Source organism: Thalassophryne amazonica, chromosome 7, assembly GCF_902500255.1.
Source record: "Thalassophryne amazonica chromosome 7, fThaAma1.1, whole genome shotgun sequence".
Lineage (NCBI taxonomy): Eukaryota > Metazoa > Chordata > Actinopteri > Batrachoidiformes > Batrachoididae > Thalassophryne > Thalassophryne amazonica.
The window spans coordinates 21,311,946-21,328,793 of NC_047109.1; the positions used below are offsets into that span (position 1 = coordinate 21,311,946).

General features: G+C 42.7%; 1 protein-coding gene and 1 long non-coding RNA gene across 2 annotated transcripts in view; both read left to right on the forward strand.

Moving 5' to 3' along the window:
* Positions 1–16,848, forward strand: part of hace1 (HECT domain and ankyrin repeat containing E3 ubiquitin protein ligase 1) — a 205,808-nt gene that overhangs the window by 98,052 nt on the left and 90,908 nt on the right. Inside the window, exons 15-17 of the mRNA XM_034173953.1 lie at positions 4,484–4,595; positions 15,987–16,084; positions 16,200–16,287. Of these exons, the coding sequence (XP_034029844.1) occupies positions 4,484–4,595; positions 15,987–16,084; positions 16,200–16,287 (298 nt within the window). The remainder of the gene's footprint in view (positions 1–4,483; positions 4,596–15,986; positions 16,085–16,199; positions 16,288–16,848) is intronic.
* On the forward strand, positions 5,686–15,567 carry LOC117513711. Its single transcript, XR_004561682.1, has 3 exons — positions 5,686–5,696; positions 7,487–7,496; positions 15,421–15,567. It is a non-coding gene; the product is annotated as an uncharacterized LOC117513711 (long non-coding RNA).

The window sequence follows — 16,848 nt, forward strand, 5'->3', positions numbered from 1 at the left end:
GGTAACACTAAAGATATAATAATTCCCTCTCAAATGACAATGATACACAGAATTCATGTTTAAATACATGGCACACAGTGGCAATAGGAGAGGGGTGGACTGTAATCCACCACTTAAACCTGCACATAAATTAAATGAAGCATTGACCATAAAAACTAGGAAAATAATTTTTTTCTTTTGATTTTGGATTACTACTGATGAAACAAAAAGCAAAATACAGATTGCAAAAATACACTCAAGAAGCTTCCAAACCATGAATTTGAATCTAGAAATAAACTATGTTCTACTCAAAATATTTTACTACAATTTTCAGATCTTGTTCAGTACATTCAAAGGTTTCAGAAAAACATCAGTTCGTTACTATTGCAGTTTCTTTTGGGTTAGGCCCATATTTTACATAAATTGACTGGACTACAAGTAGCTTTTAAAGCCGCGTTCACACCGGGCGCGACGCAAGTGACAGCAGCGACAGGTTGCCATGTAATCCCTATGGAAGGACGCGTTGTGGCACCAAGCCACGTAGCGCAACGCGATGGATGCGAATGAAGCGACGCGAGTGAAGCGATTTTGAGCGATTGGCGCATTTGTGGCGCGATATTGCGTCACGCCGCGTTGCTCTCCTCCCCAAGTTGAAAAATCGGAACTTTTTCATCTTGTCGTGCCGCGATGACCAATCGGGTACTGGATATGTAGTGACGTGGAGATGTCTGGAGTTTGACTGAGTTGGATGTGAACATGTCCTGTCTCTAGTAGCCAGCCTGTGTGCAGGACTTATGTCCCTTTTGTCCTTTATTTCACAATTATGACACAGTTGGGGGAAGAGCGAGGAACAGCCCCACAGCAGGGGGAGCGGAGTTTTTTTTTTTCATGTGCAATTCGTCTGTGAAGATTATTTTATTTATTAACTACACAAATGTATAATAAAACAAATGGTGACTGGTTTCTAAACACAATTATGACAGAGTTTTTGGGGGAAGAGCGAGCAGCAGCCCCACAGCAGGGGCAGCAGAGTTTTTTTTGTTTACATGTGTGCACGTGAATGGGACAGGAGGTCCTCAAACTGGGTCCTGCAGAGGCGGCAGGACCGCTGAAAGCGGCCGTCATCCAGACGCAGCTCTTGCAGCAAATAATGATACTCCCCGAATTGGGAACGTCTCATCACGTTTGTCAGCTTTCCACAACAACTCGCTCTGTGTGATCAAGGTCCATCATGTTAACTTGACTGACAGCCGGAGCTGGCGAGCGGAATGGAAGCTCCTCCTATTTGATGACGCGCTGGGGCAAATTTTCACAGCGAAAGCAGAGCGACACACAGGGCGATGGTGGCGCGTCCCTCGCCACACGACTGACACGAATTTGTGGCATCTGGTTGTGCCTGGTGTGAACGCGGCATAAGACTTAAGAATAAAGGGGGTGTTGACGTACAATGGGTGAGGCCCTGTATGTTTATGGCTGACTGTGCTAACTTGTACAACTGTGACAAATGATCTTTTTAAACTTTTACTGTGAATTCAAAGAAATAGCAGTGCCTCCATTTAGTAGGTAAACATGAATTACGTTTATAACTCAAAGAATTTTAAACCCAATTTTCCCCTCTGTTCATTCTGTTTTTAGACAGTTTGTACCTTAATAACTAAAAGCATGAGACACACACTAAGTAAATTAAATGCAAAAAATGTAATTTAGTGAGTTTTTTTTAATTAAAAAAAATGAAATTAGTTATCAGTGTTCAGTTCATTACCCCAGGTGGACTCCAATTAAGCTGTAGAAACATCTCATGGATGATCAGTAAAAGCTCAGTTTTGAGCTTCATGGCAAAGGCTGTGAGTACTTGTGTATATGTAGTTTCTTAATTCTTTTGTTTTTAATAAATTTAAAAAAAAAATCATTATGGGGGATTGTGTGTAGAATTTTGAGGAAAGAAATTAATTTCATCCATCCATCCATTTTCTTATGCTTTATCCGGGTCGGGTCGTGGGGGCAGCTCAAGCAAAGCCTCCCAGACCTCCCGATCCACACACACCTCAGCTCCTCCGGGGGAACCCCAAGGCGTTCCCAAGCCAGCCGAGAGACGTAGTCCCTCCAGCGTGTCCTGGGTCTTCCCCGGGGCCTCCTCCCGATGGGATGTGCCCAGAACACCTCTCCAGCGAGGTGTCCAGGGGCATCCAGAAAAGATGCCTGAGCCACCTCAACTGGCTCCTTTCGATGTGGAAGAGCAGCAGCTCGACTCTGAGCTCCTCCCGAGTGACCGAGCTCCTCACCCTATCTCTAAGGGAGCGCCCAGCCACCCTGCGGAGGAAACTCATCTCGGCCGCTTGTACTCGCGATCTCGTTCTTTCGGTCATGAGCCAAATCTCATGACCATAGGTGACGATCGGAACGTAGATCGATCGGTAAATCGAAAGCTTTGCCCCCCACTCAGCTCTGTCTTCACCACGACAGTCCGATACAGTGACCGCATCACTGCAGATGCTGCCCCAATCCGTCTATCGATCTCACGCTCCATCCGTCCCTCACTCGTGAACAAGACCCCGAGATACTTAAACTTCTCCACCTGAGGCAAGGACACCCCACCGACCAGAAGAGGGCAAGGCACCTTTTTCCAGTCGAGAACCATGGCCTCGGATTTGGAGGTGCTGATTTTCATCCCGGATGCTTCACACTCGGCTGCAAACCGTCCCAGTGCACGCTGAAGGTCCTGATTTGACGAAGCCAACAGAACCACATCGTCCACAAACAGCAGAGATGAGATTCTGTAGTTCCCAAACCAGACCCCCTCTACACCCTGGCTACGCCTAGAAATTCTGTCCATAAAGATAATGAACAGAACCGGTGACAAAGGGCAGCCCTGGCGGAGGCCAATGTGCACTAGAAACAGGTTTGACTTACTTCCGGCAATGCGAACCAAGCTCCTGCTGTGGTCATACAGGGACCGGATAGCCCTTAGCAAAGGACCCCAGACCCCGTACTCCCGGAGCACCCCCCACAGGGTACCCCAAGGGACACAGTCGAACACCTTCTCCAGATCCACAAAGCACATGTGGACGGTTGGTGAACTCCTATGACCCCTCGAGCACCCGATGGAGTGTGTAGAGCTGTCCATGTGCCGCGACCAGGACAAAAACCACACTACTCCTCCTGAATCCGAGGTTCGACCATCGGTCAAATTCTCCTCTCCAGTACTCTGGAATAGACCTTACTGGGGAGGCTGAGGAGTGTGATCCCCCTGTAGTTGAAAAACACCCTCCGGTCCCCCTTCTTAAACAGAGGGACCACCAGCCTGGTCTGCCAATCCAGAGGCACTGTCCCCGACCGCCATGCGATGTTGCAGAGGTGTGTCAGCCAAGACAGTCCCACAACATCCAGAGACTTAAGGTACTCAGGACGGATTTCATCCACCCCAGGAGCCTTGCCACCGAGGAGCTTTCTAACCACCTCGGTGACTTCAGCCTGGGTAATGGAGGAGTCTGCCTCTGAGTCCCCAGTCTCTGCTTCCTCTTCGCAAGACGTGACGATGGGATTGAGGATATCCTCGAAGTATTCCTTCTTGAATTTTATCCATTTTGAAATAAGGCTTTGGAGTTGTCTCAAAGGTAATTATTTATAATGTTTATATTGTAATGGCTTTGTAAAACAGTTGCATTTTCATTCCTGTAACATTATGTTTATTATAGATTTAATATCTCGTCATAATCGTTAAAATGAGCTGCACTGTGATGCGCTGTTGCAATGACTCAGTGACACACAGTGTTTTTGAATTGTTTGCGTAATGTCCATGCCTAGTTCACAAAATTAATGTGTGCGAGAGCTGTTGAACATTTTAAAGTTTTCTTTGTGCGCTTGCATGCAGCCGCACACAGTTTACAACGAGTTTACTCTCTGGCACGGCAGATTGCGTGACAGTGCGGGGATCATATTTGTGCAAGTGTCAAGGTACCTTTACGATGCTTTTAGAATACAGACCCTGGATTAGAGGCCATTATGTAAAGTGTTTTTCAAAGGGCCATCTCTCCACTGCACAATCATTTAGTGGTGTTTAAGACAATAACACTTCAGTTCCATTTACATGGCTTCATAAATTTTAACTGCTGATCTAAGTTGCATGGTGTTCACTCACTCTTCGTATTCATATTTGAATATTCATATTCATTGCCCTTGGATTAGAGCGCCCCTCTGAATAGGCCGTTGTTTTAATTGCGTACTTAACTTGGTGAATTGATTTCATCTTCACTCAGTAAATCTCAGAGCCACATGAAGAAAACATGTTTTCTGTGCACAAAGAACAAAGGTATACTGTATATGATGCAAATATTGTGCAGCCTCATATGTGTATTACAGATAGGTCTTCTACAGCTTTTGGATCCATTGGTCAAGAGGTAAAATTCCACAGTCCACAGTTGAATGTGCTCATAATTAATAAAGATAATTAGTTTAGTAAAGTGTTGTACAGTGTGAGTTACAGAAGTCTCATTTTCTCCTTCAGCCTTTCAAGGACCGCTGTGAGTGGTTCTATGAGCATCTGCTTGCCGGGCAGCCCGATTCAGACATGGTTCATCGCCCGGTCAATGAGAACGATATTCTGCTTATCCACAGAGGTACACGAGTAGCTTCACGACAAACTCTTTTCACATCCTCCATTTATACAGCCACTTTGAAGAGGCCTCCTTTATTGCCAGCTACCTGTCTAAATGTTTGGGCTTTTACAGATTCAAATTTCTTTCATAAAAGAACAAAAAAAAAAAAGAATTCAAGGTTCGCCATATAAAACTAAATTTAAGTAGCCAGCAAATTGCTCTTGCCATATTTAATGGTGTATATGTTCTTAATATTGTGGGCTGACTGGGACACATACTAAAGTGATGTATATAGACAAGAGGATTAAAAAAACAAATCACTCCAACATGAAATGAAATCACTGAGAATATCACAAAGCCTCAAAGAAAACCTTATTTTCTGACCGTTTCCTTCACGGCACTACTAAAACTACCTTTACACACTGTTATAGGCTTTTCACACCGCACGCGCTTCAGGATGTTGCAAGCAGATGCGCAAAATAGACTTTGTTTTCTGCATCACTATGTTTCTGTTCTGGGGGCTGAACAAATCTGAAAGTCACCACATTTGTGAAGACGTGCATTAATGAAAAAAGATGAATAAACGCATAAGCACTAAGTGCATGAGTCATAACCACAAGATCCAAGAGCAAAAAGCACACTAAGGAATGACAGCAATCACCCTGCTGGGTGGAGCGTTCTTCAGAGACCCTCCGTCAGCGAGGCCGGGCGCAGCTGGCTTGGGGGAGCAGACACGCTCCAAGTCCCACATTCTTCACATTTAGACATGTGCACAGATGCAGTTTGAGCAACTGAGCTCCTGCAAGTCTGTCTAAGTTGTGTGAGTCATCTGAAAATAAAACATGACGTTTGTGCACCACTTAACACTGCAGTCTTATCAGCTAACGTTAGCTTAGCCTTTAGCAGCAGGCTGCGTTCATGCTGGATCAGTCACTCAGCTGAGCTCACTGAAAGTTTTAAATTGGTTAATTGTTCAGTCTGTTTTAATTTTACCAAACAACAATTGTTACTGCTCTGACTACAAGAACAGTTGCAATTTTCAATAACTTAGATTTGTTTGTTTGTTTTATTAGCTGTGTGTTTTCACAAATAATCAGACCGTAATGAAAAGAACAGAGCACTGTTTTGTGTGTCTTTTTAAGGAATATATTTATATATTTTAAGAAATATATTTCTTCACCTGTCCCATATCAGGAAAATGTTAATAAAAATTCAGTGCTAAAACTTTTTTCTATGTTCAGAATTTTTAATGTTGCATTTTTTTCTCCCCATTCTTGTCTCATTTTACAACAAAGAGGAATGTTTTGAGGCCTGATCCTGAAGAAGGGATCTTAAGTCATTGCCTCTCACAAAATATTTGTGGAAATACAGTTGTTGTCGTTGTCTGTTCAGCTGCTCCCGTTTTTTTTTAGTCGCCACAGTGGATACAGCTTAGATCTGCATTAGCATTTGGCACAAGTTTTAGGCCGGGTGCCCTTCTTGACGCAACTCCAGTGCAACTTGGAGAAACACACACAGCCATTGGTGTTCCAAAGAAGTCTCCCATTCAAGTACTAATCAGGCCCCGCATTGCCTAGCTTCTGAGATCTGATGGGATCAGGCTGACACAGAGCAGATCGGCTGCATTTATGGAAATACAGATGTACTTCAAAACTTCCAGTGATCAAGTCGAACATCTACACCTCCAGTCCAGATGGAAGAAGAGAACATCTCTGCTCTTCAAAATAAAGTGGTTTCAAAAACCAAGAGGCCAAAGCTGCAGAGGAGACCATCCTCTGGTTAAATGTCCTGAGAGTCCAGCACACTTGTCGACTCTGCAAATCCATACCTGCTGCAGCTCTTCAAAATAAAAACAAAGGCTCTTTTAACAGCAACTATTTTATTTGAAAAAGCTGTTTCCTTTTAAATTTTTAACAATAAATGAATAAATCATTAGTACATGAAGTCTAAGTTCAGTCACTAAGACGCTTTTACTTGCACAGGTAGAAGCCCTGCCCTATTGTGCATAATTTTAAAAGCATTCACAATCGCAAATTTATATTTTAGTGACTACTCTGTAGAGATTACAACATGAAAAGCAATGGCATAGTCACTGAGGACATAATGAAATATTGGAATGAATAAATAAAAAATATATATTTTCTCATGGGGTTTATGTTGCATGAAGTTTTCTATTGTAAGAAACTTTTTTTAACTTCAAAATGGAAAGTAATCAGAAATTAATCTTCAGGTTAAAAAAAATAATTTCTAAGAATTTTTCTTTAGAAAACTGCTGTGTATAAATTAGGAGGACCTCTTTGATGTTCCTGTGACACATTTCTGCACTCTGTCAACCGTGTTTTCGGCTGATGTCTCATTTCTATTGGATGTGCGAAGATATGTCCCAGTGTGCTGCGGTGAAAGTTGGATTGAGTTCAGCTTTGACTGCTGTGAGCTTGACATCACACGGTGATGCGCTCAGAGCTGAGTGTCGCACAGCTATGTTTTTTGCTGGTCCACAATGTGCTGTTTGCATGAACTTTCTCATTGAAAATAATGGGCTTTAGAGTGGTGCATGATGTGTCTGTGTGTGTTGGAGTCTTGACACGCTGAAGGACATCTTAAAAACAAAGAGTCTCAAAAGCACCCTCCTGAACCATCATGAGAGCCAATCCACATTGCCTGACCCACCGATCCTCACTTGCATTAAACAAACAACAAAAAGTAAGTTGCAATGGAATCCATACTGTTCAAGGAGAATATGTTTTCTTATGTGATCCACATTTTAAAACGGTAGACACTGTGTCAGGGCGGGCGGCTGCCCAACACCAGGAGCGGGTGGACCCATGATACACTCCCAGACTAGGCTTTGAGGTATAAGAAGTCGTCAAGTTTATTACAGGCAGTGGTTTGGCACACAGATGGTCAGATAGCGGAGCAGAGGTACAAGCAGGGTGAGGCACAAACGTAGTCATCTCCAGGCAGGGGTCTGAGGCATGAGCACACACTGGCATACAGGCTGAGGTGAAAAGGCGCAGTCAAAAAACACAAAGCAAGGAACTGGTACATGGCAAGACTAATCATGACTACAAACAAGGAGGCTGGAGAGTGTGCAAGAAGCGACAACAATCTGGCGAGGGGCTGTGAGACTGTGAAGGTTTATATGAAGGTGGACTAATGAGGGACAGGTGGTGTTAACAAGGTGAATCTGAGGAACAATCTAGAAGGGGGCGTGGCTACTGGACAAAGAGTATTGATGGGCAAGAGTGTGTGGAGGGGAGTGCACAAAGTGGAGTGATGTAACAGACAAAGACATGTGAGCTGGTGCCAAGAGTGTGAGTGAAAGAAACGGGGCAGGTGCAGTGAACACAATCAAATATGAGTGCAGGAGGAAGACATAATGCAGGTGCAGGACGTGGGGTGAAACAAAGAACTATGAACAGAACTGTGAACAGGAACTAACATCAGACATGAACATAAGAACTAGAACAAACTACATGAGAAATGAAAAGAAAATAAATACTAAGATCAACTGAACCGGAACTGACTAAGAAAACAAAATGACTAAACAGACCCGAAAATAAGACAGACTAGGTGAAGAACAAAACCTGACATTAAAACACAAAAGATCATATAAACAATGGAACAACAAAGACCAAAAGATAAACAAAAATCACACAAACTGACTGAATAAAACAAGAACTAAACCATGACCAAAGTAAAAAAAAATAAAAACGAAAACAAAGTGACAAATCAAAACAGAACAGAGAATAACCATATGAAGGAAATAAAATAAGTAGTGAATCATAACAAAAAGAACAAAGTGACAAGAAAAACATGACAGAATAAAGCAAGATGAAAATAAATAATAAAGCTGAAAAAAACAACAGAAAGGAGGGGGTAAAGGGCTCCACGCCCTGTTCAGGCCGAAACCATGACACACTGGTACAAATGCTATCTATGGTGCATTTACTAGTTGGCCGTAAGCAGCAGAAGATAAGCTTATGCTGCTTATTATTATTATTATTATTATTATTATTATTATTATTATTATTTGTCTCGAACAAGTCAAATGGCAAGAGATGAATTATATCATTGTCACCTGGTTTTAATCAGGTGAATGTGAATAACTTATGTGAAATTACTGAAAGTTAACCTTTACAGCTGGCATTAGAGCTGGGGCTTCTTGTTTCTTGTCCACACTGTGCAAAACACTATCTTTCATTGAAGTAAATTATGGTCTTTGTTGAAAAATATTTTAAGAAGCTGATTCATAAATCAAAAATAACATTCCACCTCTGCTCTTAAAGGACAGTTTGACACAAAGTGGTTTGAAATGAGGAAATGGGTTGCTTATAACGTGAGTTTTGCAGGGGGATTTATTGAATTTCCCATGTATTGTGTGTGCACAATATCATGTACAGCTGTGTTCAGAATAACAGTGAGTTGTTTACAAAAGTGAGTAAAGCTCAGAATCTTTAAAATAACTTTTATTTCCACACAAGCAATTGCATTGGGAGTGCTGCACATTCTATTCCAAATGAAAACATGAAGAAAAGTTAATCAAATTCGTTATTTGCACAAAGTGAAGAAAAAGGAATATTAGACTGTTTACAAAATAGCAGTGTCTGTATTTGTCTTTACGAACTCAAATATTTACTGTATAACCTGAAATATGCTTGAAGATTTAGCTTTCCTGTGAATCACTGAACTAATATTACAACCCCAGTTCCAATGAAGTTGTGACGTTGTGGAAAATGTAAATAAAAACAGAATACAATGCTTTGCAAATCCTCTTCAACCTATATTCAATTGAATACATCACAAAGACAAGATATATGTTCAAACTGATAAACGTTATTGTTTTTGTGCAAATATTTGCTCATTTTGAAATGGATGCCTGTAACACATTTCAAAAAAGTTGGCACGGGGCAACAAAAGACTGGGAAAGTTGATGAATGCTCAAAGAACACCTCATTGGAAACAGTGAGTGTCATGATTGGGTATAAAAAGAGCATCCCCAAAAGGCTCAACTGTTCACAAGCAAAGGTGGGGCGAGGATCACCACTTTGTGAACAACTGCATTAAAAAATGGTCCAACAGTTTAAGAACAATGTTTCTCAGCATTCAATTGCAAGAAATTTAGGGATTCCATCATCTACAGTCCATAATATAACACTATGTAACACAATTTTTGTTCCTGGCTTCTAAGTGTTATATTTCAACTGCTTATGTTTAAAGTCTATGGAAAAATGACTACATTCAGCACAAACTTTGATTTTATTTTTTTAACGTTCTAGAAAGTTCTAAACGTTTCTTGAAATTTCTAGATAATTCTGGAAACTTCTAGAAAATTCTGGACAGTTCTAGCAGTTAAAGACTATTCTAGAAGACTACTCAGTAGTAGTGAAGGTGAATCGAGAATATTCTTGAAAACAGACAAATTTCAAAATATCATTGTCCTGATCACAGAAGCAAAGTTTCTGTGGAATAACAGTGATTTTCTATTTATTTAAGGCATAACAGGTTAGGAAAACACACTGTGTTCCCAGGAACAAAACAAAAATAAAAATTTGTTACATAGTGTAATCGGAAGATTCAGAGAATCCAGAGAGCTTTCTACACGTATGTGGCAAGGCCGAAAACCAGCATTGAATGCCCGTGACCTTTGATCTCTCAGCCGGCACTGCATTAAAAACCGACATCATTGTGTAAACGAGCATGAGCTCAAGAACACTTCAGAAAACCATTGTCAGTTAACACAGTTTGTCACTACATCTACAAGTGCAAGTTAAACTCTACCATGCAAAGCGAAAGCCATACATCAACAACATCCAGAAACGCCACTGCCTTCTCTGGGCCCAAGCTCATTTGAAATGGACAGACGCAAAGTGGAAAAGTGTGCTGTGGTCTGATGAGTCCACATTTCAAATTGTTTTTGGAAATCATGGATGTTGTGTCCTCCGGAGAAAAGAGGAAAAAGACCATCCAGATTGTTACCAACGTAAACTTCAAAAGCCAGCATCTGTGATGGTATGGGGGTGTGTTAGTGCCTATGACATGGGCAACTTACACATCTGTGATGGCACCATCAATGCTGAAAGGTGCATCCAGGTTTTAGAGCAACACATGCTGCCATCCAAGCAACGTCTTTTTCAGGGACGTCCCTGCTTATTTCAGCAAGACAATGCTAAGCTACATTCTGCACGTGTTACATCAGTGTGGCTTCGTAGTAAGAGTGCGGGTACTAGACTAAATCACTAAGGGCCCTTGGGCAAGGTCTTTAATCCCCTATTGCTCCCAGTGTGTAGTGCACGCCTTGTATGGCAGCACCCTGACATCGGGGTGAATGTGAGGCATAATTGTAAAGCGCTTTGAGCGTCTGATGCAGATGGAAAAGCGCTATATAAATGCAGTCCATTTAGACTGGCCTGCCTGCAGTCCAGACCTGTCATCCATTGAAAATGTGTGGCGTCATCAACCAGCTCCGGCATAAGGATGCCGTGTGTTTTGGAGGATACCAAAGGACACGTAGTGGACATGACATTTGGATCGTTAGCTGAGTGTTCATATGATCACTCAGATATATTCACATTAGGCATGTGAATCGATTCGATGCGATTTGATATGTTTTTGATGGTGATTCAGTTCCTCACAATGCGATACGATGCGATTTGGTGTGATACGATTACGGATGGGTATTGAAAGAGCTTATCAATATTGATGTCATCGATTCCGCTTACCGATATGATTCTTTATCGATTCCTTTATCAATACCTCTTGTGAATTTTCTGTGTACTAAAAGTAGGCTTTACAGGTTTTCTACGTCAACATTTTATTGAGTCTTAAATAAATATGAAATTGGCCACTGGATCCTTGATCTCTAGATATAAATAAAATCAATAAAATACGAGGTCTGTGATAAAAGTAACGGACCTTATTATTTTTTTCAAAAACCATATGGATTTGAATCACGTGTGATTACATCAGACATGCTTGAACCCTCGTGGGCATGCAAGAGTTTTTTTTCACGCCTGTCGGTTACGTCATTCGCCTGTGGGCAGTCTTTGAGTGAGGAGTCGCCCACCCTCTCGTCGTTTTTTCATTGTTTAGGAATGGCTCAGAGACTGCTGCTTTGTTTGATAAAAATTTTTTCAAAAACTGTAAGGCACAACTGAGTGGACACCATTCGATAAATTCAGCTGGTTTTCGGTAAAAATTTGAACGGCTGATGAGAGATTTTGGTCTGGTAGTGTCACTTTAAGGATGGCCCACGGCGCCTGACGCCGATCTGCGCTTCGAGGCGGCAGCGTCTCGCCGTTTCAAGTTGAAAACTTCCACATTTCAGGCTCTGTTGACCCAGGAAGTCGTCAGAGAACAGAGAACTTTCAGAAGAAGTCGGCATGAGGAGTTTATTCGGACATTCCATTGTTAAGGGACATTTTGTAATGAAAGAACGTGCGGGCAGAGTCGCATGTCAGGCCGGACCCGACCGCGGGGGGTCGCGACAGGAAAAACACCTCCGTTGGAAACCTTAACGGGCAAGTTGGAACATGCCCAAGCTGTTAAACAATTTCTCAGTTACTCACTTAAATTAGAATGTTTTCAGGTCGAAACAGGCCGACGATGGTGCCTGGAAGCGCTGCGCGACGTCCCGCTTCGTGGGAAGTCCTTACAGCGACAGAAACACCCCATAATCTCTCATCAGCCGTTAAACTTTTCACCGAAAACCAGCTTAATTTCTCGAATAGTGTCCACTCGGATATCCCTCACAGGTCCAGAAAAAATGTTGATAAAGCAATGCGCGCCGTTCGCAGCGGCTATTCAGACAGAGATTCCGACGGGCGGGGTGGAGCACTCCTCACTCAAGGCCTGCCCACAGGCGAATGACGTCACAGATGCGTGAAAAAACTCACGCATGCGCACGAGGGTTCAAGCATGTCTGACGTAAAAACATATGAATCAAATCCATTTATTTTTTGAAAAAAATAAAAAGGACCGCTTTTTTCATCACAGACCTCGTATGTACATGGTCACTGGATTCTTGATGTACATGGTGGATCTTAGATCTCTGGACAGAAATAGAAACAAATAAAATCTGTAGTAATTCCATAGACTCTGAGCTGAGCTCTGTGCTGCATGTCAGGATGTAATTGTTAAAAAAAAAATGCAGGACACCTCCTTTTGGGGGAAAATGGTTTTGGTTAGCTGTAGTTTGTTTGTATTATAATGTTTGGAAAGAGGTGTCATTTGATTTAAAACGGCGATTCACTCTGAAGTTAATTCCGACCGAATTCTTTGCGACTCTTTGGAGCCGCACACTTAGTCCCTCAAAACAGAGGATATTATTAGGGCCCAAGCGACGATGACTAAAAGTTGTCCGACGAGGACTCTCTTGAAAAAAGTAAGTCCCTTCGGCTGCTCCCTTGTTTGCACTCAGGCCGCCACAGCAAATCCGAGGTAGATCTGCATGTAGAACTGGCACAGGTTTCCCTTCCTGACGCAACTCCACATGTGGCACGGGTGGGATTTGAACCGGGAACCTTCTGCACCAAAACCAAGGGCACTAACCACTTGGCCACCACCTCTACTGTTATTTATTATTCTTTATACTTTTCAAGCCCCAATTTCGCCCCTTTCCCATGCTCCAAAACTCACCAAACGTTGCAGTCATTTGGCCGGATCCGAAATTTGATATTTTGGGGGTCGCACACATGCTCGCTGCGAAATGGCGTCCCCTACAAATTTTCAAAAGACCCTCACCATTGGGGGTTTTTTTTGTTGTAGCCTCACGAAATTTGGTACACATATTTACCGTGCTGGGATGCACAAAAAGTCTCTTAACGTCTCTTAGCATCTCTTAAAGTCTCTTAAAGTTTCTATTTTGAGGCCATTTTTGCCATTTTTGACCATTTCCACTACTTATATTTGAACGAACTCGTCCCAGGGATTTCATCCAATCGTCTTCAAATTTGGAACACATCATCGTGACCCCATGCTGATCAAAAGTTATCCAAAGAATTTCTCTAGGTCAAAAGGCGTGGCTGCTAGGGTTTGTTAAACTTTGTTGAGCGTTTCGGAGCATGCCGTTTCACTTCAAACGGCTGTCACGCCCACATACTTCATCGTAGTTCTTTCAAACTTGCTGGACATGACGAGGGCTCTGCCCTGAACATTCCCATATATTAACTTCTCACCTAACTCATAGCTCCCCCCGGTGGTTAACCCCATCAACTTCATTCCACTTCAGAAACATGCAGAACAAGTTGGTGAACATACATGATGCTCGCTGTGAGGCTACAAGTAATGTGTACGTGTGGCGTGCCGAATGTCGATTCTTCGCATTGAAATTACATTGTTCCTTTTGATGGCTTTAATTTTATCATATTATCATGAAAATTGATACACAGGTCTAGAATGACAACCTCTTTAATGTGATGGGGCGTCGCCTATGGGTGGGGCAAAATGCCTCTATAGCACCCCCCTGCAACTTTCAAAAAACCCTCACCAAAGGGTGTAGGGAGCTGAAAATTGGTACACATGTGACAGTGGAGTGTTCAGATGTGGTGGTCCACATGGCAGGATATGTGATCTCCAGCTGTGAGCAGTGACGGCACAGAGCTGAACTGCTGCGGGTCGTCTGCGACACGCCCACCTTTTCAGTGCAAGTCACAGCAGCAGAACACATCAACTCATAACATGCCACAGCAATGCACATGTGTGGCCAGGCTTTCCTCACATGCTGATCATTGTTTTATTGTAATTATTTAATGCTCTTTTTTGTAAATTAACATGTTGTGTTCACCCTGTCAGTGTCAGCTGCTAGAGTGACTCTGAGCTGGACACGCCCCCGTATCTGCAGAGCAACTGTTTGTTTCAATTGAACACCTCGCTGTCACTCGCACTCTCGCCTGACAACGTGTGTGTCATCTGACAGCGTCGGTGAGCCTTCGCTGACGTGATCTGAGCGACACGCCCCCTTGGGCTCACTGTCACTCAAAGCCTCATTACGACCACGTGTCACGTGGCTCTCCTCTTGATGGCCATGGACCAAGCCTTTTATATTTGTGAGTTTGTAGTGCCAGCATGTGTGCACTGCTGCATGGTGATCCCACCTCCAGAGGGACATGCAGAATATGACGTGATGGGCGGTCCACAGCTCCAACATGCCGGTCAGCTGTGTGCACAAGCCTGTCACTTGCATCAACTCGCATGGGCATGCAGCTGCGCGCAGCTGAAATGACCATAATGTTCCATTTTGTGTAATGGGAGCGAATGTGAGACATGACATCTATCATGGACATGGCAGGCCATCCAGATGTGCACACTGCACTGGGTAGTGATAGTACTGCACTCAGCCACCGTTGGAGCATTTTCCACCTCAGCCGCACCTCCACAATGTTGGGTTGTGGTTTGGGGGAGACACATGACACACTGGCAGTGTTGCTGGGGGGTGACCGCACACTCGCACGCCATTTCATTTGTGTGGTGGTGGGGGCACTGCATTCTTTTAATTGTTGCATCTAGCTCAAAAGTGATCACCTGCTCTCTACTCTCATGCTGGCAGTACGAATGGCCCCGCCTTTTAGAAGTGCCCCGGGAGTGGTGTTGGATGTTCGTGGGTGGCACCTGGACTCCAGCCGAGAGTGGGTTGATTGGCCACTCGCGTGGCATTCAATGACTTTCGGCCGCTGGTGTGAAGGCTGCCTCGATCGCGTCATTCAGCCACGGTTCGACATGTCCGATGATTTCATGCAGCTGCTCGGCCACAGCACGATATGCCCGACCTGCGTATATGACATGCCATTCAAAGGCTCCAAACGCAATCAGATGGCAGTGCGGCAGACAGAACAGCTCTATACAGAAGTAGAGTGGCCAGGTTATCAGGCTGTGAACACTGAGTTTCTGGCGTCGATAAGGTGTTGAACCAGGGTTTAAATACAGGAGGGTTGATTACTGACAGGTGTGTTCATCAGCTCCACAAGTCACACCACCTGGAAGACAGAGAAGAGAGGGGGGCAAACGAGCAGGAACCAGGGCAGCCAACAACATAATATTCCTTTTTTCTTCATTATCTTTAAAGTAATAACAAACCTGATAATTTTTTTCTTCATGTTTTGATTTGATAAGGATTTTCAGCTTTACTTACTTTTTAAACACACTGCTGTTATTTTGAACATAGCTGTACATACTGTTTGACCTATGACCCAGAGCTATAAGGAAGCGTTGCACATGAAAGTGTAACTTTAAAGAAAGTTTCCTCACTTGTCATAAAACATATAAATCAAATAATATGTGAAGGGATCAATTGAATGGTACAAGTTAAAGATTTTAAGAAGCATTAACTGTTGACTGATGTGGTCATTGATCTGTAAAATGTTTTATGCTGGTTGTCCATGGTTGTCCCAAGCAAGATGAATTCTTTTACTTTAGAGTCCATATTCAGGAGTAGCTGTGAGATGGTTTCCAAGTCCACTAATGAGAAACTCAAACAGGGCATTGCTGTCCGTTTCCATGGCGAGGAAGGGATGGTATGTTTTAAGTTTGTGACACTACATTAGTTCTTCATCATGAACTCTGTGTTCATTGCTTTTAAAAAATCTCAGCATGTGATTGTGGTTTGTGTTGAACGTTTTCCTGTTTTAGGGCCAGGGTGTGGTCCGGGAGTGGTTTGATATCCTGTCCAATGAAATCATTAACCCAGATTATGCCCTCTTCACTCAATCAGCAGATGGTAGGTGACATTACTCTGACATACAGTGTGAATATGCAGCAAGAAGATGTTTATAAAAATGATGCAATCAAATGTTCCGAGTGGAGTGGCATACAGTAAAACTCATAATGGATTCAGGTGGACCAGAAAATTTGTCCGTTATATTTAAATCTGTTATGTTTATAAAACTGACAAAATCTGTTATAGTATACAACCCCAATTCCAATGAAGTTGGGATGTTGTGTAAAATGTAAATAAAACGGAAAACAATGATTTGCAAATCCTCTTCATCCTCTTCACCACAAAGACAAGATATTTAATGTTCAAACTGATAAAATTTATTGTTTTTGTGCAAATATTTGCTCATTTTGAAATTGATGCCTGCAGCACGTTTCACGTTTGGGACAACGGTATGTTTACCACTGTGTTACATTACCTTTCCTTCTAACAACACTCAATAAGCGTTTGGGAACTCAGGACACTAATTGTTGAAGCTTTGTAGGTGGAATTCTTGCCCATTCTTGCTTGATGTACGACTTCAGTTGTTCAACACTCCGGGGTCTCCATTGTCATATTTTGTGC